The sequence below is a fragment of the Dreissena polymorpha genome, chromosome 3 (genome assembly GCF_020536995.1).
Source record: "Dreissena polymorpha isolate Duluth1 chromosome 3, UMN_Dpol_1.0, whole genome shotgun sequence".
In the NCBI taxonomy this organism is placed as follows: domain Eukaryota; kingdom Metazoa; phylum Mollusca; class Bivalvia; order Myida; family Dreissenidae; genus Dreissena; species Dreissena polymorpha.
In genome coordinates this window covers 56,961,508-56,989,502 of record NC_068357.1, presented here as the reverse complement: position 1 = coordinate 56,989,502, position 27,995 = coordinate 56,961,508, and the positions used below count along the sequence as shown (strand labels likewise).

The window sequence follows — 27,995 nt, the reverse complement described above, 5'->3', positions numbered from 1 at the left end:
AATTGCTTAAAAGGAATTTATTTCACAAAATAAACATGTTAACTGCATAATCTTTAACAAAAGTATTATATTTTCAAAACATATGAAATAACTAAGTCAACTTAACATACACAATTATTTTATTCTTTTCTCCTATGCTTATACTTCTGTCGTTTCTTTCTGCATGCGCTTTTTTTAGCTAACTCTGGTTGTATGTTTGCACTCACTGTCCACATTGTGGTTGACCTTATTGCACTTGGTAAACAACATGATACCGAGGTTGAGTCTTTTATATGTTTGAATGTCATTACCATTGATTTCTGCTTACCATTCACTTTACCATTAACATAACGTTCATGTACACCAACAACATTATCTCCTATTTCAAAATCCATGTTTTTAATTTTATCTTCTATTGATAAGTCCATGGCGTTGTTTTTAACCATGTCATCTCCTGCATGTGTCTGCCAACTTTTCTTAATACTTAGCTTGTTCCTGCGTTCAAAACAAGCCACAAAGAACCCATTGGTCAGAGTCTTGTCAGGTGACATTCTGACGCACAGAGAACCATGCTGGTAGGTATCGAGCCCTCTCACTGGCCAGTGGGGCATCACGTGACCGATTTCAAATCTGTCACTCACTTGAGAGATCACTTCCTCAACTACTTGTTCATTCTCCATTTCATGGATTGAACACGTGGAGTAGACGACCCTTCTGACGGCAGGGAATCTGAGTGCATGTTTTAGTATGGAGATTTGGAATTTTGACAACTGTTGCAGCCGCTCAACTGATGTTGTGGAATTCTCGTCTGTTCTTTGCAACATTCCTGATAAATATATATTATGCAAAGTTCTAATCAAATAATTGTTATATTGTTTGTATTATATTGGCTTATAAACTATAAAATAGATCTAGATTAGTTATTTCTGTGATGAAACTTATTTTACTTGTTTATAAATACCATTTTTTTAACATTTATTTTCTGCTGTTACACAAAAAAACGCTTATAAGATGCAGTTTGTGAAATACACATGGTCATTGATTGCCAAGAAAGAGATCAGGGCTCGACATTAACATTTGAAGCCACTTGTCAAGTCGGACAAGTAGACCATAATTTCACTTGTCCTGACCAAAAAGCAACTTGTCCTGACCATTATATCTTATTCTGCCCAGTACTTTGCAAAATAATGAAATAATACAAAATGCTCAAATCATAAAGACTTGAATCGTTCAAAATACATGTAAACATAATTGTAGGCAATTTCAATACAAAAAGAACTGACTAGAATAACAGGAAAACTCAAGATTATTGATTTTTAAACATTATACAAAGCCATAATACCTGACAAAAACTTGTGTGTTGCCAACTCAAACAGAAAATGTTAAAAGTGATGTATATGTACAGTACTTAACTGATATTTAAAAAAAAATTAATCATTCTATACATAGAGAGGACGTCACTACGTTTATTGTCTGTAAGATCGGTGTGTACCGGTGTCGTAAAATGCATATTATTTACAAGGGAGAATATTCTTGTTATCTTGGCAAAGAAAAAAATGTTAAGGGTTGCTTCCCTTGTGAACAGTACAGTGTAGTACATGTATCACATGGAACTATCGGAATATCTCGGGCTTCGACATTGTGTACACACCGGTCTTACTGTGTACTACAATAACGTAGTGACGTCACCATCTATGTATAGAATGGGGCTTCGACTATTAAACGTATACAACATATACTCGGAAAAAGTTGAGTGATATCTCCACAGAAGTAATGGCTTTAAAGGCATTTTTTCTAAGTTATACAATTATAATGACCACTTGTCCCATCGAACTAGCAAATTCTTTATTAACTTGTCCGGACTAACCATTTGGTTGTCCCGGACAGTCGGACTACCTTTAATGTCGAACCCTGGAGTTGCAAGATAAACAAACCAATTTTTGTATGACATTCTTTTAATTACACGTGAAATACATGATGTGACTGTTAAGTGGTATGGAATAAAAGATAAAAACAAGGGCTGTTTGTAAAACATGCCTGCCCCCCATATGGGCTGTCAGTTGTAGTAGCAGCCATTGTGTGAATACGTTTTTTGTCACTGTGACCTTGACCTTTGACCTGAAAATCAATAGGGGTCATTTGCCAGTCATAATCAATGTAGATAGAAGTTTTATGATCCTAGGCCTAATTATTCTTGAGTTATCATCAGGAAACCATTTAACTGTTTTGAGTCACTGTGATCTTGACCTTTGACCTAGTGACCTGAAAATCAATAGGGGTCATCTGCCAGTCATGATCAATTTACCTATGAAGTTTCATGATCCTAGGCGTAAGCATTCTTGAGTTATCATCCGGAAACCATTTTACTATTTGGAGTCACTGTGACCTTGACCTTTGACCTAGTGACCTGAAAATCAATAGGGGTTATCTGCCAGTCATGATCAATGTACCTATCAAGTTTCATGATCCTAGACGTAAGCATTCTTGAGTTATCATCCGGAAACCATTTTACTATTTCGAGTCACTGTTACCTTGACCTTTGACCTAGTAACCTGAAAATCAATAGGGATCATCTGCCAGTCATGATCAATGTACCTATGAAGTTTCATGATCCTAGGCCTAAGCGTTCTTGAGTTATCATCTGGAGACCATCTGGTGGACGGACCGACCGACATACCGACCGACCGACATGTGAAAAACAATATACCCGCTCTTCTTCGAAGGGGGGCATAATAATGTGCAGCCCTCAAACATACAGAATAAGGTTAGTTCCAGCTTCAGCAATAGAAATGAGATTTTCAAGGATAGAGGGTTCTATTCAAAACAAGGACGAAGTGAAAAGCTGGATTAGTCTTAATCCTTTACCACTAATAGGGGTTCCTTTACCACTAATAGGGGTTCCTTTACCATTAATAGGGGTGTGATTGAGGCAAAGTCAGAGGGGAGGAAAATTCTGTCGACCCATTTTGACTACGCGAATGGCGCGCATAACACAATGGCAAACCTTAAAACAGACATTAAAATAAACAACTTCTTGAACTTCATAACAATACTTCTTTCAAAAAAACCCTGTTAAACTTCACATTTAACATACCAAGGATGCAAAGTAAACAGCAATTATTGTGATCAAAAGCAGCAGTTTGTCAATGTATTGAATTACAGTAAATGGACTAAATATAAACAAACACATTTGAGTGTTCTTCTTGTGTTAATGTATTAAACTGAGTTAAATCAATATATTTAATTTGTTTACCATTCAATATCTTGCATTTCACATCTTCAGTTCAATGCTATGTCAGTTATCTGAACAGCGTGACAAACATAATAAAGCAGAATATGCATATGAATCTGATTATACACAGATCCACTAACATATAAATCAAATCATGTTTGTCTATTTCCATGTTCGAACGATACTCTTCTATATTGTTTTTACTTCGCGAGTAGACTGAACTCCAATTTCCAAACACTTGTTGTTTCTGTGACACAAATTCACTGTGCACATTTCTAAACAAAATAGGTGTTGCTTGGATCTAAAACGTAGGCTTTTTCGTTGACAAACACATTTCATTATTCCTATTTAACTATATGATGTCAGTCGTTAATTTGATTGCTATTTGTCATTTCAATAATCTTAAATTTCGCTTCAAAACTGAGCCATTTGCAAGCGGATCAGCTTGGAAATACCAAACACATTTTAAGAAACTGATTTTAATTGGAAGATTGGGAAACGACAGCCAATTTTATCGCTCGTTTTAACAAGACGTGTTTGTGAAACACAATGTCCCCCTATATGACGTTTGACCTTGAAGGATGACCTTGACCTTGACCCTTCACCACTTAAAATGTGCAGCTCCATGAGATACACATGCATTTCAAATATAAAATTGCTAGCTTCAATATTGCAGAAGTGACATTACATGAGCAATTTTGACTCAAATATTTGACCTTGAAGGATGACCTTTACCTTGACCCTTCACCACTCAAAATGTGCAGCTCCATAAGATACACATGCATGCCAAATATCAAGTTGCTATCTTCAATATTGCAAAAGTATTCATAAAATTAGCGATTTGAGCCACATACATTTGACCTCTGACCTTGAAGGATGACCTTGACCTTTCACCACTCAAATTGTGCAGCTCCATGAGATACACATGCATGCCAAATATCAAGTTGCTATCTTCAATATTGCAAAAGTACTCATAATGAGCGATTTTGGCCACATATATTTGACATCTGACCTTGAAGGATGAACTTGATCTTAACCTTTCACCACTCAAATTGTGCAGCTCCATGAGATACACATGCATGCCAAATATCAAGTTGCTATCTTGAATATTGAAATACTGCAAAAGTGTACATTAAATGAGCAATTTTGACCCATATATTTGACCTTTGACCTTGAAGGATGACCTTGACCTTGACCTTTCACCACTCAAAATGTGCAGCTCCATAAGATACATATGCATGCCAAATATCAAGTTCCTATCTTCAATATTGCAAAAGTTATTGCAAATGTTAAAGTTGGCGCAAACCAACCAACCAACCAACAGACCAACAGACAGGGCAAAAACAATATGTCCCCCACTACTATAGTGGGGGACATAAAAATGCTAAGGCAGAATCTACCAGTGTAAAATGCGGAGAGATTTTGCGCCCCGCGGATATTTCGGGCCGCTTATGAAATACGTCCGCGGAATCGGTGGTACCCCCTCCCCCCACATATTTTTTTAATGAATTTACGCGAATCTCATAAGTGAACCCCGGGACAACCCGATCTGTGGAAATCCGCAGATCCTAGGAAAAATCACACCCCTGAAGTCAGTCTAAGATACGTATTTTCACACATTTGTAAACCCTTTAAAAGCTACATTTAATTAAAGACTTGTCTTACTAGATTCAAGTATTTAAGGCTTCATATCCAATCCTAAGATACTGATGAACAGCAAACAGCATAAAACCTGAACAGAATGCAAGTAAATCACAGGTTGTTCTGGTTTTATGCTGTTTGGAAATATTCACTTTGCTTCTGAGTGGGAAAGGGTAAAATCATTTTCCAATAATTTGCTAAGGTCGCCGTGGTGTAAAAGATATGGTGTCCGCCTAGCGACCGGGAGGTCACGGGTTCGATCCCCACCGTTGGAGCGTTCTTTAGATCTCCCCCAAAGACACCAAGTACTGGTTCTAGGCCCAGGAAACAGACACGAGAGCGTTTATATAAGCCCTCGGCTTTCAATGCAATTGAGCTAAAATAAATAGGTTTAAACCAATATTTTGCTAAAAACATGAAACTTGTGCCGGCAAGTCTTCCACATGTAATTACTTTTTTCAAGAATGGAACTTTGAACTTGTGAATAATCTTTGCACAAATGAACTTATTTTCAATCAGACCTTTTTCATTCCAGAACTTTGTATAATGTCAAAAACTTAGCCCTTACCTGACCCACTACAGGAGGGGTCGACCAGAATGTATTCAACATCCTTAAACTGAGCGTCTTGTGGGTCGGTGCGCAGGAAATCCAGACAGCGAGGGATGACACATGTTGCTCCTGCCTTACCCACCATCTTCTTTAGAATGTCCAGTCGTTTGGGATCCTTATCAAAGGCTAATACCTTCCTGAAACATGGGAAGAATAGTTCATTATTAAAATTATTATTGCAAGATTGGCTTGGGGCAGCCTCCAAAGAACGATGTAGTTCTCATGAGCTGCCTGAGTGTTTGGATATCGTCGCGGAAAATTCACATGGAATATATTGTGACACAAAAAAACATGAGCAGTACATGTATGTATCTCATTAAATCTATGTTACCATACCAAATCTAGCATTGAAATTTTGGCTATTGCTATAAGGAACACTGATTTTTATGGGTTAATTTATTTTACGAAATATTTGTTGATTTTGAGTTCATGTATTTATGTGGCTTTGATATAAATATATATATATGCATGCCAAATATCAATATATATATTATATATATATATCCATTTATTTATCTATATTCAGATACATTAAACTATGGCAATTTTGAAGTCCTTGGTTAATTCCATGCTTCAAAATATAGAATGCTAATAAATAGAAATATATTCCCACCCATACTTGTTGAGCATGACTATAATTATGCAGTGCTCCAGCTAGGCCTTAATCGAAGGGCGCCGCGCCCTGCCCTCCCGAACCTCCGCCCTGCCCCCCCGAACCTCCGCCCTGCCCCCCCCCCCTAAAAAAAAAAAAAAAAATAATTTTTTTTTTTTTTTTTTACATATGATAATTTATAAATGTATTATTACATTGTAATTAGTTTAATCCTCATTGTAGACATTATATTTGAATGGTTTAATAGTAATGGGAATAATACAATTATTTATAACATATAAATTAACATGCAATAAGAAGCATTCCAGAAACACCAGCGCGCTCGAACGTGCCCTTTTTACAAAATACTGCGCGTCAAAAGTGCCCTTTTGACAAAATACTGCGAGTCGAAAGTGCCCTTTTGACAAAAAAGCCCCCCTGCCCTTTTCAAATCCTAGCTGGAGCACTGATTATGTGTATTTATATAAATATATTCTAACCCTTTGTTGTTGAGTATGGCTGCCAGGTGTGTGGTTTTATTCCCCGGGGCAGCACAGCAGTCTATCACCATGGAGCCAGGGTGTGGGGATAACACATGGGCAGGAAAACAGCTAGCCTGCAGTGTTAAAAAGTGAAGCTAATCTGATTTTGGTCAATAAATTAGGGACACAAAAAGTTATAAATTAACCTTTTAAGCTACTAGTACTGTATTTAAATGACTTACCATGTTAATTGAAATAATAAAGAAGTACTAAAATATATTTTCAAGCCTTTTACATTGATTGTACATGACCTGTCTGCTAAAATGAAAGTAAAATAACAGCTGCTTGCCTAATTCAGCTAAAACAAGTAAGCTTTAGGAATGCCAACACTCAAAATATCTCATTAGTTTTTTCAATAAGATACCCAAGTTAAACAAAAGAAAAAGCCTTTTTTAATGTAGAATAAGACAATTTACTGTATATATATATATATATAGACTGCATCAGCAAAGGAATCTTAAAATAGCATGAGGTCATTTTTATGCCACTTTCGGGGTTTAACAAGCAAATTTGTTGAATTGATATCAACCGCCAATATGCTTCTGGACACAAAAGTATTAAATTTGACCATCAAACAAGATGTGTTTGTGAAACACAATGTCCCCCTATATGACCTTTGACCTTGAAGGATGACCTTGACCTTGACCCTTCACCACTCAAAATGTGCAGCTCCATGAGATGCACATGCATTTCAAATATAAAATTGCTAGCTTCAATATTGCAGAAGTGACATTACATGAGCAATTTTGACCCATATATTTGACCTTGAAGGATGACCTTGACCTTTCATCACTCAAAATGTGCAGCTTAATGAGATATACCTGCATGTCAAATATCAAGTTGCTATCTTCAATATTGCAAAAGTATTCATAAAATAAGCGATTTGGGCCACATATATTTGACCTCTGACCTTGAAGGATGACCTTTACCTCGACCTTTCTCCACTCAAAATGTGCAGCTCCATGAGATACACATGCATGCTAAATATCAAGTTGCTATCTTCAATATTGCAAAAGTACTCATAAAATGAGCATTTTTGGCCACTGTTATTTGACATCTGAACTTTAAGGATGACCTTGACCTTAACCTTTCTCCACTCAAAATGTGCAGCTCCATGAGATACACATGCATGCCCAATATCAAGTTGCTATATTGAATATTGAAATACTGCAAAAGTGTAAATTAAATGAGCGATTTTGACCCATATATTTGACCTTTGACCTTGATGACCTTGATCTTTCACCACTCAAAATGTGCAGCTCCATGAGATACATATGCATGCCGAATATCAAGTTGCTATCTTCAATATTGCAAAAGTTATTGCAAATGTTAAAGTTGGCGCAAACCAACCAACCAACAGACCAACCAACCAAACAGACCAACCAACAGACACGGGAAAAACAATATGTCCCCCACTACTATAGTGGGGGACATAAAAAGCATTTTTTCACGATACAAAGGGCCATAACTCCGTTACTAACAGATGGTGTACAAAGCATTTTGGCGTGCATCATCCTCTTATCCATATAAATATTCATACCAAGTTTCAATGATATCCGCCAAAGCACTTCAAAGATTATTGCTCTGACCACACAAAAAAAGCATTTGTTCAATATACAAAGGGCCATAACTCTGTTATTAACTGATGGTGTACAAAGCCATTTGGCGTGCATCATCCTCTTATCCATATACATATTCATACCAAGTTTCAATGAAATCCACCAAAGCACTTCCAATATATGGCTCCGGACAGACGGAAAGACATAAGGCTGGACAAAGCCAAAACAATATCCCTCCGCCTATGGCAGAGGATAATAAGTGTGCACAAAGTGTTTTCCCAGATTAGCAGTCTGCAAAGGTTACTGGTACATGTACATGTAATCAGGAACGAAACTTTCAACTTTTTATAATTTTTTTTTACAGGAAGTCTCCAGTATAGGCACAAAGCGCTGTCCCTTGTGAACATGCATTAAGCATAGTTTTTCCAAAACGATGTCCATGTATGGATTGTTGGGAGAGAAACCAATTGCAAAACAATATGACACACAACACAGATAACAATCAGGACGCAAATACAACGAACCCAACAAAGGAATAAAACTGGTCATCACCTTGGAATAGTTTATGCAATTCATTGGAGATTAAAAGCACTTTAAATAAGTTCCAAACCTGACACCTGGCCCAGAGTTTTAAATCTCATAAATCAGTTTCTTGCTCAAAACCAAAGTAAAAATGGCTATATGAAACTCGCCTGTTCATGTTATATGCTGCTTGCTGCTCATCAATATCATAAGGTTTGAAATGAAGCCTTGAAAACTTGAATCTAGTAAGAAAGCTCTTTAATTAAATTTGCTTTTCAAGGGGCTACAAAAGTGTCAAAATGAGTAAATAAGTGATAAAATGTTAAAATGCATATAGAAGTGAGAAAGTGTTAAAATGCGTATATAATTGGTAAAGGGTTAAAATGTGTATATAATTGGTAAAGGCAGTGTTCTAGATAAGCTGCATATCAGCGTAATATACGCATTAGAAATATCAAGATACGCTAAATTTATCATTTCTGTGCATACATTTAAGCAAGCCAATTTTGGCTTACGCAAATGATGTATGTATACTCTGTATCATCTAGACGCATGGTACATGTAAATTAAGTATTGATTTGTTTAAAAGACAATCAAGCTTTTAAATGTGTTTATTAAATTACATGAAGAGATCAGCATGGTTTATTCGAAAACAAAAACAAATTACTTCTCAAAGTAAAATTGATTATTTTTTATACGACAAACGTTGTATCAAGTACAAACATTGTGCTGCCAATACTGATTGATTTTACTTTCCTCTGTTTTCAGATCAACAAGATGTGTTTGTGAAACACTATGTCCCCGTATATGACGTTTGACCTTAAAGGATGACCTTGACCCTTCACCACTCAAAATGTGCAGCTCCATGAGATACACATGCATGTCAAATATAAAATTGCTAGCTTCAATATTGCAGAAGTGACATTACATGAGCAATTTTGACCCATATATTTGACCTTGAAGGATGACCTTGACCTTGACCTTTCACCACTCAAAATGTGCAGCTCCATGATATACACATGCATGCTAAATATCAATTTGCTATCTTCAATATTGCAAAAGAACTGATAAAATGAGCGATTTCGGCCACATATATTTGACCTTTGACCTTGAAGGATGACCTTGACCTTTCACCACTCAAAATGTGCAGCTCCATGAGATACACATGCATGCAAAATATCAAGTTGCTATCTTGAAGATTGAAATATTGCAAAAGTGTACATTAAATGAGCGATTTTGACCCATATATTTGACCTTTGACCTTGAAGGATGACCTTGACCTTTCACCACTCAAAATGTGCAGCTCCAAGAGATACATATGCATGCCAAATATCAAGTTGCTATCTTCAATATTGCAAAAGTACTTGCAAATATTAAAGTTGGCGCAAACCAACCAACCAACTAACAGACCAACAGACAGGGCAAAAACAATATGTCCCCCACTACTATAGTGGGGGAGATAAAAAGGACACACTTAAACTCTAATAAAACAACTGTTGAAAGTTGGCAAAAACGTTTTGCGTCGCTCACGGTGGTGGAAGCCTATAAACCAAGAACAGTTAAAAAACAAAAAACACTTTATGAAACCTATTTCTATGAAGGAATACACATAGTTAATGGTTAATTGTGTTTAACAAGATTAAAGTAGTGTTTCTGTACCCCGGCTATATTCTTCTTTTACTTTTAGCAAATCATCCTTCAAGCAAGGCAAAATTTGACCATTTACCCCCATGCTTTGAAAAGTGGGGTTATTTGCCCCCATGGGTAAAAATTATCTATAACGCTGTAAAGGGTTAAAATGCATGTATAAGTGGTAAAGGGTTAAAATGCGTATATAATTGGTAAAGGGTTAAAATGCGTATATAATTGGTAAAGGGTTAAAGGGGCCTTTTCACAGATTTTGGCATTTTTTGTAACTTATTAATTAAATGCTTTATATTGATAAATGTAAATATTGGATCGTAAAAGCTCCAGTAAAAATCAAGAAAAAAAATAAAAAAGGAAAAGAACATTGCCCGGAGCAGGTTTCGAACCAATGACCCCTGGAGTCCTGCCAGAGTCCTGAAGTAAAAACGCATTAGCCTACTGAGCTATTCCGCCATGTACACATTCCGGACGTATTTTATACCTTATATAAGCAATCTTAGTAGTTTCACAAAATTTAACGACAAAAACAGAACTCTCCAAATTATTCAATCGTTTCGCGTTGCAACGCTTTATAATTTTTAGGTTTTAAAATCGTCAAAAGATGCATATAATGGCTATATTAGAGCATGGTTAATGTTCAGTATTACTGTTTCCTCACAAATATCATAACTAAAACGAAAACTTACGAATCTGAAACAACTTTTTTAAATTTTGTCAATTTACCAAAGCGTGAAAAGATCCCTTTAAAATGCGTATATAATTGGTAAAGGGTTAAAATGCATATATAATTGGTAAAGGGTTAAAATGCGTATATAATTGGTAAAGAGTTAAAATGCGTATATAATTGGTAAAGGGTTAAAATGCGTATATAATTGGTGCAGAGTTAAAATGCATATATAATTGGTAAAGGGTTAAAATGCATGTATAAGTGGTAAAGGGTTAAAATGCATGTATAAGTGGTAAAGGGTTAAAATGCGTATATAATTGGTAAAGGGTTAAAATGAGTATATAATTGGTAAAGAGTTAAAATGCGTATATAATTGGTAAATGGTTAAAATGAGTATATAATTGGTAAAGAGTTAAAATGCGTATATAATTGGTAAAGGGTTAAAATGCGTATATAAGTGGTAAAGGGTTAAAATGAGTATATAATTGGTAAAGAGTTAAAATGCGTATATAATTGGTAAAGGGTTAAAATGCGTATATAAGTGGTAAAGGGCTAAAATGCGTATATAATTGGTAAAGGGTTAAAATGCGTATATAATTGGTAAAGGGTTAAAGCAGATGTTGTTACCTTATCCTGCAGGATGATGGACCCGTTCAGATAGAGGGGGTGAGTGTGCAGGTCAGTGCCAGATGGGAACACCAGCACATTGGAGATGTGGGGGTCCTCTATTACAGTCCCAGGGTGTAGAATAGCACGCAGACACTGTGGGCTGATGCAAACATGATGAATTTTTTTATCATACCACTACATTGATATCTACCTGATATAACACTGCCTCATATATTTATTTCAGGCCCTGTGGGCTGAAACAAACATAATGTAATAAATTATTATAAGTCACATATAACTACAGTACATGTGGAAAGTTTTTACCTATTTCAACTTATTTGACAATCATGGATTTCAATTGAAACAGAAATCTCTTTTTCCATGCAAGCATTTAGCAATTTTCTCTCTTTTGACTCCTGCATCATTTTGATGGAAATGTAACAATACAAATCATGTCATTTCGCCAAGTGTTTGAGTGAAATATTAAGAAACATTTTCTTAAAATCTTACTAGTATGCACAAACAATAACTTTGTACTTCAGCATGTTTACCCTTTTTTTCAGGGGTTTGTTTGAATCCTGGCTTCCTAATCTATCAAAATCCCTAACGTTGTGACGTCACAATTTTTTTCAACATGGGACAAGTGTAGGAAAACTTCTCAGAACAAATCTGTGTCAGGGGTCAGATTGATGCTTAGACAGACTACCAGGAAGATCCCAGCAGATCATCTTCTACTAAAGCAGGTACAGGAGAATAGTGCTTAGAAATGGAAAACTGGGTCAATAACTACACTAATATATATTGAATCTTCTCCATAATAACATACCAAACATTAAAATCTAAACACCACAGATGGATTTGTTGAAAACGTAAAAAACTCTTTTGAAGACTTAATAGAATCAAGATGGCTCTAGTTCGCTCACCTGAGAGGAGTCGGTTCATTTAATCTTTACCAAATGTCAAACTTGACCTAGATGTTGTCCAAACAAACATCCTGGTCAAGTTTCATCATTATTTCATCTGCGAGTCATGATCAATATACCTATGAAGTTTCATGATCCTAGGCGTAAGCATTCTTGAGTTATCATCCGGAAACTATTTTTCTAAGTTAAGTCACCGTGACCTTGACAGCCATTGTGTTAATACGTTTTTTGGCACTGTGACCTTGACCTTTGATCTAGTGACCTGATAATCAATAGGGGTCGTCTGCGAGTAATGATCAATATACCTATGAAGTTTCATGAACCTAGGCATAAACTTTCTTGAGTAATCATCCAGAAACCATTTTACTATTTCAAGTCACCATGACCTTGACCTTTGACCTAGTGACCTGAAAATCGTTAGGGTTCATCTGCAAGTCATGACCATTGTACCTATGAAGTTTCTAGATCCTAGGCATAAGCGTTCTTGAGTTATCATTTAGAAACCATTTTACTATTTCAGGTCACTGTGACCTTGACCTTTGACTTAGTGACCTGGGCCCGTATTCACCAAACAATTCTTAGACTAAGTCTAAGAATAAAGAAAATTCTTTAAAGTAGAATATTCAAGAATTTCTTTAATTTTGAGTCAAAAACTGCAGTAAACATCTCTATCTATATTATTTTTCATATATAATATTTTGTTAATGACATAATGACCAGTGGAGGCCTGTATATATTCAAACACTGAACACATTTTCTTGGTTCTAAGTCTATTCTTTATTCTTAAGTCTACGAATCGGTTGGTGAATATGGGCCCCGAAAATCAATAGGGATTATTTTCGAGTCATGATCAATGTACCTATGAAGTTTCATGATCCTAGGCATAAGCGTTCTTGAGTTATCATCCGGAAACCATTTTACTATTTCGGGTCATCTGACCTTGACCTTTGACCTAGTGACCTGAAAATCAATAGGGCTTATCTGTGAGTCATGATCAATGTATCTATGAAGTTTCATGAACCTAGGCATAAGCGTTCTTGAGTTACATGTATCATCTGGAAACCATTTTACTGCTTTGGGTAACCGTGACCTTGACCTTTGACCTAGTGACCTGCAAAATCAATAGGGGTCATCTGCGAGTCAGGATCAATGTATCTATGAAGTTTCATGATCCTAGGCATAAGCGTTCTTGAGTTATCATCCGGAAACCATTTTACTATTTCGGGTCATCTGACCTTGACCTTTGACCTAGTGACCTGAAAATCAATAGGGCTTATCTGTGAGTCATGATCAATGTATCTATGAAGTTTCATGAACCTAGGCATAAGCGTTCTTGAGTTACATGTATCATCTGGAAACCATTTTACTGCTTTGGGTAACCGTGACCTTGACCTTTGACCTAGTGACCTGCAAAATCAATAGGGGTCATCTGCGAGTCAGGATCAATGTATCTATGAAGTTTCATGATCCTAGGCATAAGCATTCTTGAGTTATCATCCGGAAACCATTTTTTTATTTCAGGTCATCATGACCTTGACCTTTGACCTACTGACCTGAAAATCAATAGGGGTCATCTGCGAGTCATGATCAATGTACCTATGAAGTTTCATGATGCTTGGCATAAGCGCTCTTGAGTTATCATCCGGAAACCATCTGGTGGACGGACGAACCGACATGAGCAAAACAATATACCCCCTCTTCTTCAAAAGGGGGGGGGGGGGGGCATAATGAGAAAACTGCCCCATTCCCAGCAGCCATGTTATTCAACTGACCGGAACCATTTTTGAACTCATTTCTCGTATCAAGGAAACAAATGTTCTGAGCAAATTTCATGAAAATTTTGGCTAAAAATGTGACTTCTACTGTGTTCACATGTTTTCACTATATACATATAGAGAAAAATGCCCCGCCCACTGGCGGCCATGTTTTTTCACCGATCCCGACCATTTTCAAACTCGTCCGAGATATCAATAAAACCAATGTTTTGACGAACTTTTATGATGATCGGCCAAAAATTGTGACTTCTAGAGTGTTTACAAGGTTTCTCTATAGCCAAATAGGGAAAACTGGCACTATATACATATAGAGACAAATGCCCCCCCAAATGGTGGCCATGTTTTTTCACGATCTCGATCATTTTCAAACTCGTCCGAGACATCAATTGAACCAATGTTTTGACCAACTTTCATGATGATTGGGCAAAAATTGTGACTTTTAGAGTGTTTACAAGGTTTCTCTATAGCCAAATAAGGAAAACTGCCCCGCTCACTGGCGGCCATGTTTTTCAACGGATCGGAACCACTTTTGAACTCAACCAAGATAACAATAAGACAAACATTTTGACAAAGTTACATTAAGATTGGGCATGAAATGTGACTTCTACAGTGTTTACAAGGTTTTTCTTTTTTTTGACCTAGTGACCTAGTTTTTGACCCAGCATAACCCAGTTTCGAACTCGGCCGAGATTTCATTAGGACAAAGCTTCTGACTAAGTTTCATGAAGATGGGACAAGAAATGTGGCCTCTAGAGTGTTTACGAGCAAATGTTAACGGACGGACGGACGGACATAAGACAAACAAAGACCGGTCACAAAAGCTCACCTGAGCAATCAGGTGAGCTAATAACATTTTTTACAATATCCTCTTATTTTATACAATATAAAGCATATAGCATATAAAGCACTTTATAAAGAAGCAAAACAACAAGAGCTGTCAGAAGACAGCGCGCTCGACTATTCGAGTGCTTGACAGTATTACGTAAGCAATCATTGGGAAATTGTTCATATTCAATAATTGATTATACATCTTTCAAAAATAAAATAAAAGCTGCGCCATGAGCGCATGATACGCCCGTCGTTCGCCAATGAAGTAGTAAGGTAATAAATAACCCTTTGAATCATTTTTTTACTTCAGTTTATTTGTATTTGAATACATGGTTTATTTTATAAGTACATGAGCATGGAAATCACGAAATTTTGACGAACAAAGTCCCATAACTCTGGAACGACAATTCAGAATTCCGTCAAAAACGAAAGGGGATCAGGGTTTATCAATATTAAGATTGTGTTGAAATTTGAAAAAAATCCATCGAAGGATATTTGAGCTACAGTAGGACATTCAATGAAATCACGAAATTTTGACGAACAAAGTCCCATAACTCTGGAACGACAATTCAGAATTCCGTCAAAAACGAAAGGGGATCAGGGTTTATCAATATTAAGATTGTGTTAAAATTTGAAGAAAATCTGTCAAAGGATATTTGACGTAGCGTACGACATTAACAGACGGACGGACGGACGGACGGACGGACGGACGGACAGACGGACGCGGGGTATACCATAATACGTCCCGTCATAGACGGGCGTATAAAAAAGGAAAAAACAAGATATGTGTTTGTCAGAAACACTATGTCCCCTTTTGCGCCGCTTTGAAACTTTATATTTGACCTTGAAGGATGACCTTGACCTTTCACCACTCAAAATGTGCAGCTCCATGAGATACACATGCATGCCAAATATCAAGTTGCTATATTCAATATAGCAAAAGTTATTGCAAAATGTGTAAGTTGGCGCAAACCAACAGACCAACCAACCAACAGACAGGGCAAAAACAATATGTCCCCCACTATAGTGGTGGGGGACATAAAAAAAAATGTTTTGGGGGGGGTTGAGAGGGGATATAATGTGGGGTGTGGTCATTTATTATACCATCTTTCAAAAATAAAAAAGGAAAAAAAATTCTGGGGGGTAGGGGGGAGGGGGTAAGAGGGGGTTTAATGTGGGGTGGGGTTATTTATTAGATGATGTTTAAAAAATATATTTATTTATTTATTTTTTTTTTTGGGGGGGGGGGGGTAGGGGGGGGGGTGAGAGGGGGTTACAATGTGGGGTTTGGTAATTTATTAGATGATGTTTAAAAAAAAAATGGGGGGGAGTTTGGGGGGGGGAAGGGATTCTGGGTAGGGGCGTGGGGTATTGTTTGGGTGGAATCCATTGTGGAATTCAGGTAAGTGTTGTTTTGACAAAGTAATAATAAAATGTGATCATAAATAAAGAAGTTATGGAAATTTAAGCAAAATGTTCAGTTATCTAAGTGTAAAAGTGGCCATAATTATGTCAAAATGCTTGATACAGTGGTCTGCTCTTATTTAGAGGTTGGGGTCATCTTGGTAAACAAGTATGCAATATAAAAAAAGCAATATGTCAAAGGATATAGGAAATATTTGGGGTAGTATGCAAACTTTAACATAGATTTATTAATAATATGCATTATATAAGTATAAAAGGGGAAATTTTATGACAAAATGCTTGATAGAGTTGTCTGCTCTTGTTTATAGGTTGGGGTGATGTTGGTAAACGAGTATGCAAAATAGAAAGCAATATGTCAAGGAACAATAAAAATAAATGGGGGTAGTATGAAAACTTTAACACTTGCTGCATATTCTAAGTGGAAAAGGGGTCATAATTATGACAAAATGCTTGATAGAGTTGTCTGCTCTTGTAAATAGGTTGGGGTCATGTTGGTAAACAAGTATGCAAATTATGAAAGCAATATGTCAAGGGACAATGAAAATAATTGGGGTAGTACGAAAACTTTAACATTTGCACACTAACGATTACAGAACAGAACAGACACACAGACGCCGGGGTGAGTAGGATAGCTCCACTATATATATATTTCATATATAATAGTCCAGCTAAAAATGCGTTACATTCCTCCTTACACAATTCTTTACATTTGGTTCTTCTGAAGTACACTCAGAAAAGTGTGACACATTTAACAATGAGCCCTATCAAATCAGAAACACTGGAACAATTTAATTGAATGCGATGCGATACGTCCTTAAAGTAATTAAAGTGAGTAAACAAGAGCTATGTTTGTGAAACAATGCCCCATACGGCGCTGCTTTAAAGCCATATATTTCACCTTTGACCTTAAAGGAAGACCTTGACCTTTCATCACTAAAAATGTGCAGCTCCATGAGATACACATGCATGCCAAATATCAAGTTCCAATCATCAGTATTGCAAAAGTTATGACCAAGGTTAAAGTTTTGGGACACACACACACATACAATGACAGACAGACACATACAATGACAGACAGGCCATAAACAATATACCCTCGATCATTCGATCTGGGGGAATAAAAACAATTTCTGTGTACAATGTACATTCAGAAGATAAAATGCAATAACCTGAAATCTTGAAGGTCCATTGACTGGAACTTGTATTTGGCCTCAAAGGCTTTCTTCACAGTTGTAAGGTCACTTTTCAATGTATTGATACGGACATACTTGGGTAAAGTGTCTGAAATATAAAAACAGTCACTAAAAATTACTTAGCCTTGTGCCAAGACTCATATCGTGAATAAGCTCATTAAAATTTTCTGCAACAGACAAAATGGACCTTTCCACTACATGTAATGTCAAAAATATTTAAACCATTAGCACTATCACAAAGTCATCAAATTTAATATGAAAGTATAGCCTTTTATGGGTAAAAACCACCTCAGATGAGGAAAACGCCACCACACCTTACAGGGTTCAACTTAACTATTCATTTGTACATGTTTATAGATCCAGAAAAATTAATTAATATTTGTACAATAAGATTGACAAAAATTAAAAGGGAAGAAATCAGCTGTATGGAGAAAAATAAAACCCTGCACTTTTTATTAACTATTTTTGGCAGGCTCTTGAGCAAATGAAGAACAGATCTCTTCTGAGAATAGAGCAAAAAGGGAAAAACAAAGAAAGGTTTAGACGTATGAGAACTCTTTGTTACGTAATGTAACTATAATGGGGTTTGATTAACTGTGTGCTTACTTTGTCCTCTTTGGACTTTGGTCTACTGGATGTATCGTTTAATTAAACCTTGTATAACTTTGAAACTTTGAGAAAAACAACAACTTTGAAACATGTTTTGTTTCAAACTTCAACTATAGTTGCTTTTGATCAATTAAACTTATTGCTTTCTAGGCTCCCATTAAAATAGCAGGTAAATTTCTGATCTGTCTATAATCAATTATATTTACAAAATGTACCAGTACATGTGCATTACCTTCAGGTTGTGTGTTTGTTAAGAGCTGTTTGAGATCACTAACCCCTGCTTCTATCTTCAGTCTCTCACATACTGCATGAAGGCCCGTCTTGTGTCTCGCTATAATCACCTGAATTTCAACATCAACGGTCACCTTTAATGCTTAGTCATTCAACCTTTTTGTTGAACAAGCAATTAAGTCATCAAACTCAGAATGTACATTACAAGTGTATATTTACACACTGACATGCATGTTAAACAATATCAAAAACAAAAATATAATGTATATAATAAAAATTTTCAGATCTTTAACAGTTATATCAAAGTTAAATTAAAAAGCACAACTTTATGCTGTATGCTTTCAGTTGGTTTATTGGGAAATATGAATAACGTAAAAATGGTTATTTACAGTTTCTTATAGAGAAAAGTTGCTTATGAATACCAGCTTATGATCATAGGAAAGAAATACTAGCACTTGTGGCTGTGTAAAATGTGAAGATTTTTTGCACTTGATCATTTGTGAATAAAAAATGTTTTTTTTAACAAACACATGCACTATGTACACTAATTAAATTTTCTTTAAAAGAACTACATTCCTTTGCCATGCTCAATTAAATCGATATATTATGAACAATAAGAAATCTGAAATGAAAAACTTGACCAGTTTTCCATAAAAAATTAATTAGTAACTTATGGTTTATTAATCAAGCTTCACTGAATTGTTTTCCGACAAAATATTAAATAATAAATTGCTTAAATTGCAACTGGCAGATACATATAAGCTATTGAAATGGTCCTCAATTTTCTAAGTACCTTGAATCTGCCCCGCACTCCCCTACCAAACATGTGTTCATACAGCAGCACCAAGGCCAAGTGTTCGTCATGTTTAAGTTGCTTATCTCGCAGAAAACCCTCACACTTGCCAGCAATCTGCTTCAATATGGGGGCATTCTTCAACACTTCACAGACAACTGCATACAGTGCTTTCTTGTTCTAGAAATAAATAATCTTGTATATATTACAATACATAGCTCTATCATGTGCATCACTCATATATATAGGATCTGGCACGAGTTGTCATATCATACCATATTTTATTAAGTGAGTTCAGGAATTTTGTTTGTAAGCGAGCCTTAAGCGAGCTTACTAACAAATTTCCTGGATGAGTTTAATAAAATATGGTATGATATGACAACGAGCGTCAGATCTTTTTTATCACATGCTTTTAAATGAGCAAAATAAATAAATATTCTGGCAAACATAATGATATTAAATGAGCAAAATAAATAAATATTCAGGCAAACATAATGATAAATCCCAAATGTTTTTTAGAAAGAATTGTCTTATGCGTATGTTATCTCAATTTTAATTCAATTACATCTAACAAAGTATTATATGATTTCGTTCTTTTAATTTGAATGATTATAAAGATCTATATCAAATTTAGCAATTCCCTAATCAGTGGACTTTTTGTGTGGATAAAAAGGCTCATTTATTTATTTTCCCAATTTCATGAAAATGCCGATAAAATTCCCAATTCCAAAGCCATGGGCTATCTTCCCAAAAAGTGGGAAAAAACCCTGAGTCAAACAAAGCTTGAATAGTGAATTTTACTGTGAATTTATACTATAGAACGCGTGTTGTTTTTTACAAATGTCCATCAGGACAAATTGTCTCATTTCGGGACGCAGGGACAAAAGTGGGACTGTCCTGCCAAGATCAGGACGTCTGGCATGTATGATTGATGAACAGAAATAACTTAACCAGGGTTGTGATTTAAGAACCGCATTAGGCTCAGGGGAGATAAATGCAATACCGTGTTCAAGTAAACTCTTCATTCGCATACAGATCAAGTGAAGTAAATAAGTTCCAGGGCTTTTCATCAGGAAATTGGGAAGAGGCCCTAGCCTTTCAAATTGGGAATTTCATGCGCATTAACTGCTCATTTTGGGAAGACCGTGTTTTAAAAGTTTTTGAAACAGGATCTTTTCATTGTGCAGAAGTATTAAGACACATTGTGGTGCATTCTTAATCATATAGAGCAGTTCATTGTTATTGTTTTGATTCCGGATTTTGGCGCATGCGCAATGCACTGGTAGGCAAAAGCATGGGTTAGCGCAAAACATATGGATAACGACATTCGTTTAGTAAATAAATCGAAAAGAAGCTCCGAAAAAGCAACACCTAAATGATATTTCAAAAATATAATATTTAGTGCAAAAAGAATTTATTAACACATTTATTTGCATCTTAAAACAATGCGTCATTAGTATCAAAGTAAAGATTGTTTGAAGACTGAAAGACCGACAATTTGACACAACAAAGAGCTCTATGCATTAGCCGTATTATTTTTTGCATAAAAGCTTCAATAAATTACAATAATAATACATCTAATTAATAAAATAATAATTTTCAATGGCATGAGTACGCTAGTGTGATAAAAATGAGTGATATAAAGTGTTAGGGGTGCATTGAAAATTATGTACTTCAAAGCCCTATTATAAGCGAAGTGCATGACGGTATTTACATGTATTTAATTTTGATGGGTTTTGTACAGAGAAAGACACTATTGAGGAATATTAACATACAACTGAAAAACACAACTTTACATGATGCAAATTGAACTGTGTATTCATGTATATTGAAAACTCGTTACTAGTGAGTATGCGTGAAACATATTTAACATTTGAACACACATATATCTATATACATATTGTTTTATTATTATTTTTTGAAAACATTATTTACCCCCGTTGGTGTCAAACGTAATTTCTAGTTTTTATGATGTTTGTGCATTGCCGTAACATTAAATCATCATACGGAATCATTCCTAATGACATGGTTTTAATTAACTGATACCAGCTAAATACATTAAATGTTTTCTACGAAATTATATAATTATTGAATACTTTATTTTTTATAAATTAAACGGGCTAATATCTTTACGGTTTACAATTTCTGAAAATCCATATTGGACATGACTTTTAATTTGTACAATATGTAACATATCTAATTTAAGCAACTGTTAAGTATTTCGGCGGTAAATTTTTCAACCAAATGACTGCTTAATACTACCAGAACGAGAAGACATGGTGGTATCCTCAATTGTGTTGAATGCCCAGACTGTCATCTGCCACCCAGTGTGGTTTATGACACCATGTTGTTAGTGAAGTCTGGACAATATCTGATCAAAACACGATAATCGGTTTATGCAGAACTTTAACACCCGAATACAAAGGCTCAGTGCTCCAGATAACATGCATAAAGGCGTAAAAACGAATTAAATTTCTTAAATAATGATTTAGATTTACAATCTTTGCGTTAAGTTACGCATTGAAAAAATAAAACAAGAATTCAAAATTTTCAAATGTGCGTAAAACTTCCAGTAGCAAATTTTATACGGTAAACATTTCATCAAGGTTCTGTGACTCGTCTAGGCGCTCAATTAAAACTACAGCTTTAAGTCAACATCACTCAAGCATTTGCTGTGAGGAAGAGCCACAACTAAGAACGGTCGAAAGGCAAAACGGTCTCGATTCTGTTCTCCTTGTATTGCAGGCGAGTCATTACTGTTTATTGTACCTTTTTAATTACCCTTATCGTAATTTTTATACACAAGTAATATAATGTATACCTATTCAAAATATCATGAAAATTAAATGTTAAATATAGTTTTGATATGACTTTTACGGGGACTAAAAGGCCATTATGACCTAAGCCGAAGTGTCAGTGACCGTTTTACATAAAAAAATCAAAATGGCCGACCAAAGCGTGGAAGGCATAAAAGGCATTTCAGTGTCAAAAGTCCACGCTGCATGCATTCTTTCAATTAGATTCAAATACCCAAAGCATGGTTTCGTCAATAATTGATGAATTTATAAGCTCTTGCGTAAATGACTCAATTTGTTGATGCGTCAAAAACAATGAATAAACAATTATTTTGTAATATATTGTTAAGAATCAATTTTATAAATAGGGGATACCCTTCTCGAAAAAGTGCACTAAATGCGCATTTAATGCGCATTAAATGCGCTTTTAATGCGCATTAAAGCGCATGTTATTGGCACCGTATTTTTTGCTGAAAAAAATATGGTGCCAATAACATGCGCTTTAAAGCGCATTTAACTAAACAAGTGCATTTTTCTGTTCAAATAATACACTTTTTGAGTGTATAAATGCACTTTTGTGTGTATTTTAAAGTGTACTTTAGTGTTTTTAAGTGAATTAATACGCTTAAGTGTATTTAAGTGTATTAATTCGCTTACCGTTTTTTTTTGTTCCCCAAAAAGTACACTTGAAGCGTATTTTAAGCGTTTTAATTTACTTGAAAAAATACACTTAAATACGCTCTTGTGTATTTTTTGAAAAAAATACGCTCTAGTGTATTTTTTGCAAAATTTGGGGAAAAAAATACGCTCAAGTGTATTTTTTTTAAAATACGCTCTAGTGTATTTTTTGAAGAAAAAAAAACGCTCAAGTGTATTTTTAGTGTATAAAGTGCACTTAAGTGTATCTTTGAAAATGTCTATTAAAAAAACATTCATTTGGATATGAAAAGTGGCCGGTTTAAATATGATCTGAGAGAACAACAGCAAATAAACTTTGAAATAAACACATTTATTCACATAAATCATTTTAAAATAAACAAGTAGTTAAGGCCATTCTATGGGTGCTTAAAAGCTTTTCCGCTTTCCTCTGCAACTGCTTCCCCCTGTCCCTATACTTTTTGGTTTACATTGTTCCATACAAAGAATGCATTGAAAAAAAACATGTCAATATACAATTTTTTCAAACAATATCACAATAAATAACAATGGCAAATAAAATATGTTGAAAGACAAAGACATACATGTAGGCTTACCAAATTGTCAAATAGCAAAATAGTTTTTTTTAAATCTTTCTCAATCCTCACATGGTTTTTAATATTGTTAAAGATTTTTTCTTGCCAAACTTGTAATGTGGCGCACAAATTATGTAAGTTTTTCGAGTTTATATGAAAAAACCTAAAATGACATCAAAGATAATTGGTTCTTATTATTAAATATATAAGCACTATGGACATGAAAGCACATTTGAGATCTACATAACTTTCCAAACTTGGAAATATATACAACCATTTACAACTATTTACTCACAAGTGATCTCAGTTTTAACTATAAAGGGGACATATCAACAGCTAGAACAGTATTTTATAGTCTGAAATAGATTTATTTATTAAAAATAACGTTATAAATAATTTCTAAACACAAACACTTTCAGAGGGTAAGAGAGACATTTGGAGGCCGTGGGAAAATCTTAGGAGTGACACAAATTCAAATAAACTTGTAATGTGGCGCAAAAATTATGTAAGTTTCTTGAGTTTATATATCTAAAAAAAATACATTTAAGATAATTCATTCTAATTATTAAATTTATAAGCATATGGACAATGAAACGCACACTCGCTAGGTTTTGGCAAACAATAACCTGCTCAGTAAGTTTTTGTGGGTTTTTGGCAAGGTGGTTTCCTGTGGGTTTAAACACTTTTTTGTATTAAAGTATGTTAAAGTCTTTTACAATTTTGTGCTGATATGTTTCAGTAAAAAAAGTAATAGCCCCATGCAGTTTTAAGGGAAAAAAACACAATGTGCAGGAAAATCATCTTTATAACACAAACAAATATGAACATAAGAATTGTACACTTCATTATAAAATGAGGCATTTGTGGAAGATTGTATGGAAAAAACGATTAACCGCAGTGTTCCGCAGTGGGTCAATATATTTAGATCGCAGCTGCTGCAGAGAACTAGGTCACAGCTGTTGGGGGTACCTGAACCGCAGTGGCCGGAGGAACCTGGACTTCAGCATTTGGAGAGACCTTGACCGAATATGGTGGTGGGACCAGTAGTCCAGTACAGCAGCCATTTGAGAACACGACCGCAACCGCCAGGGGGACCTGGATGGCAGCCAGTGCCTAGACCTGATCTTGGCAGCTGGAGGGACCTGGAAAGCAGCAGGCGAGACCGGAAAAGCAGGGGCTGGAGTGACATCTACCACTGATGTTGCTTGTGTCCTTCTCTTCTTAAGGATCTTGAATGCGTATTGATCTGCAAAAGATAAACATGATATCACACACTATCAAAAGGGCGAGGCATTCTTCATACTTGTTAAATTGTAAGGTTTTTTTGTTTCACTTAACTATGAAATATTGCTGTAATGGTAATCTTGTTGCGATTATAATTAGAAATTTAAATCAATGCAAGTTTGTTTGCTTGTTGTTTTTGTTTGTTTATTTTTGCAATTTTTTAATCCTGTGATCACATGTGACTAAACTCTTATCATCAAAGAAATAGCGTTTTGTAGACAATACAGTTTGAAAATGAACTAAGATGCGTGGTCTCATTTGGCTGTCTGGACTGGCTGGAAGTGTGATGCATTTTAAATGCAATAACCTGTATAGTTTTACCTCTCAACAAATCCAGCTTTTCTTAGTCAAGCACAGCCCACTCTCCTGCTTCACTCTAGTTGGCCAACTCTTGAAGGGTAAAAACCTGGTGTTAAAGTCCATACATCAGTAAGTATCCCCCTGTTTCTTCCTTTTTTAGCAGGTGATAATGCACATTCTTTCCTTGGGGCAAGAGTTTTACCTTTAAAATCAAAATATAAAAGTTCTCATTGAAATATGAGGGAAAGAAGTCCATTCAGTAATGACCAGACTTAGCTATAAATAAAGTTTAAGATGACAATAACCATAAAACACAGCCATAATAATTCACTGTACACAACATTAACACTTTTTAATTTGTATATTTATCTATTTTTGTTTCAATTGGTGTTATTTTTCCTTAAAATTACAATGCATTTACTTATCCTTATACCAGAGACAATACATAAACATGATAATGATCATAATTAATTCAATGAACTTAATTAAAAAAGGGATGCAGAAATAAAAATACAAACCTGTTACAACTGTTCTTCAGTATCCAGCCACTTTGGACCTCCTTTGATTTACTACATTGTAGTAAATACACTTTGTTTTCATCACACAATACTTCATGCTGACAGTATTTCAAGACATTTGACACTACAAGTACAATTTAAAATCTTAATTTGCTAAATCATGTCTAAAAATGTAGCTCATTATCAGTTGCTGACACCTGCTTGTTTAAACAAATTTACTTCCTGTGCCCTAAACCAATCAAAAGTGGCTTGTTTTCAAAACAAAAACTATCAACCAATCAAAAGTATGCAGATGATATGCACCCCTTTGTTAGGCATTGCTGCATCACTGATAAGAGATTAGTGTTTATGATGCATATTTGATTTAATTGGGGGAGAGCTGATCTTTTATCTGTTGTGTCAGCTTGAGATATATCTACTGATAAAGGCAAATTTCCACACCAAAATATTTATGGAATAATACACATCACTGATAACAATTCTTCTCTTTGTGACCTTAAATTGAATATCATTACTGAGAAATGACAATCTGTTTATTGTTTATGAAATCACAAATTACAATACATGCACATAACCCTTAGCATATTATATTTATTTGTGAATATTTCAATTTGACATACTGAAAGGTGTTAGAAAATTATAATTCTATTATAAATATTATTTTAATTGCCTTTAAAAAATGTGTTTAGTAGACAATGTGGTAGATATTAATTTTATTTGGGTTAAATATCAGTATAAGAAATTTGAGAAAATATAATTTAAATATTAAAAATATTGAAAGTGTCAAAAATATTATGTGGGCTTGCCAGAAGCCCACATAATATTTTTGACACGTTCAATATTTTTAATAAGTGACCCACAGCCTGATTTAGTTGAACTTGTGCTTTTTAAAGCTGTTAAGCATTGTTGTTAAAAAATTTATTATGAATAGTATTATTTTCTTGATGTTTTCAAATAATCAATAAACATTTGATAATGTCATACATAACACTTGTATTTGTGTTGTTTTTGTAAATACTACAAAATTTTTACTACTAATATATAATGTATGAAAAGTATAAAATATGTTCAGACCCAGAAAAGATACACTTATTAATACACTTAAATACGCTTAAATTGAAAAGACACACTGTCTTGGAAAAGATATAGTTAAAAATACACTTCCATTGAAAAGACGCACTCAATCATATAAAAGTACAGAAAAAATACACTTGGCAATTCAAAAGATTATGAAAAAACGCGCTCTAATTTCAAAAAATACACTTTAATGCACTTAAGTGTACTTTTAAAACGAAAGACGCAGAAAAAATACACTTTTTTGGAGAAAGCGCAGAATAAATGCACTTCTTAAAGTGTATTTTGTTAAAAAGCGTATTTTATTTCGAGAAGGGTAAAATAAGAATTAGGTTTTAAAATAGGGAGTAAATAAGAATATGACCCAAATTTTATCTGGAGCTCTGCAAAGGCTTACACGATTTTAAGATTGATGCAAACAATGAAATGAAAAATATTGCATTTAATTTAATTTAATGTTTATTTAATGTGTCAACGTGTTAGTTTTCCCAGACAAATACCATTTTGGTTAATATTTATATGTTGTATGTTTGGAATTGATCTATTTATTGCTTGTTTTCAATCTGTGTTTCAGTAAAGTAGAACAACATAGCATGTTCAAAAATACAATCTAAATAAAATCGTTTAAATATAAACGATCACGCTCTATTTCTTCCCATCGATTGTGTCTTTCTTTTGCCTACCAATGTAGTCCGGATGTAAACACACAGGTGGCGTGACGTCACACATGAACTGGTCTATTAGAGCTCCTCATTACTTTCAATTTGGGAGATGCCCAATATGTCTATGTAAAAAACAAAAATTATTTTTTTTTACAATTTGGGAAATTCCTCTATCAATTTTGGGGAAAAATGACATTATTTTTAATTGGGAAGTAGCCGAATTTCTGCCTCTGTTATATAAGGGTGAAAAGCCCTGATAACTTTTTTGCAAACTAAGTTTGACATTCAACGGGAGTAAATCAGCTGGAGAAAAAATCACGATTCTGCAAAACACTTCTTGTCCGAAAATCATGATTATCCGAAGCATACATCCAGATAATTATATCTATTATTGACATGTTCTGCAATGAAACGCTTGCACAACGAAACACACCTGTAACGAAGACGAATAAACTTGAGTCTTAATGGACGCCTTTTTGCTTAAGACAGTCTGTAAAATACGACTCGCTTCCACATAAACATCCATGCTGTTTGCAGTGGCAGGTTAGAGGTCCGTCTAAAATGCGTATTTGACTCATATCCGCGGATATATACGAAAAGTGCGAATATGAACAAATATAGGCAATATTTTTGCGTTTTTTGCAGCTTTTTTTGTTATGAACATAGGGCCTATCACTGTTGAATAAAAAATTCACAATATATGATAAATCTTTTAAAACTTCCTCAAAATAGAGCAATGTTATAAAAGCGGTG

At 34.9% G+C, this 27,995-nt stretch overlaps 1 protein-coding gene and 1 long non-coding RNA gene across 2 annotated transcripts; both read right to left on the bottom strand.

Annotated features, from left to right (window-relative positions):
• Nucleotides 1-27,779, bottom strand: LOC127874271 (28S rRNA (cytosine-C(5))-methyltransferase-like). The gene is made up of 8 exons (XM_052418497.1): nucleotides 27,676-27,779; nucleotides 19,378-19,557; nucleotides 18,586-18,694; nucleotides 17,721-17,832; nucleotides 11,619-11,760; nucleotides 6,555-6,670; nucleotides 5,421-5,599; nucleotides 1-805 (listed from the first exon to the last, which is right to left on the bottom strand). Exons 1-8 carry the CDS (start codon nucleotides 27,766-27,768, stop codon nucleotides 120-122), a joined length of 1,617 nt encoding a protein of 538 aa, XP_052274457.1. The 5' UTR covers nucleotides 27,769-27,779; the 3' UTR covers nucleotides 1-119.
• On the bottom strand, nucleotides 23,161-25,912 carry LOC127874281 (uncharacterized). The gene is made up of 3 exons (XR_008046771.1): nucleotides 25,507-25,912; nucleotides 25,010-25,190; nucleotides 23,161-24,650 (listed from the first exon to the last, which is right to left on the bottom strand). It is a non-coding gene; the product is annotated as an uncharacterized LOC127874281 (long non-coding RNA).
• Nucleotides 27,780-27,995: the final 216 nt, after the last annotated feature.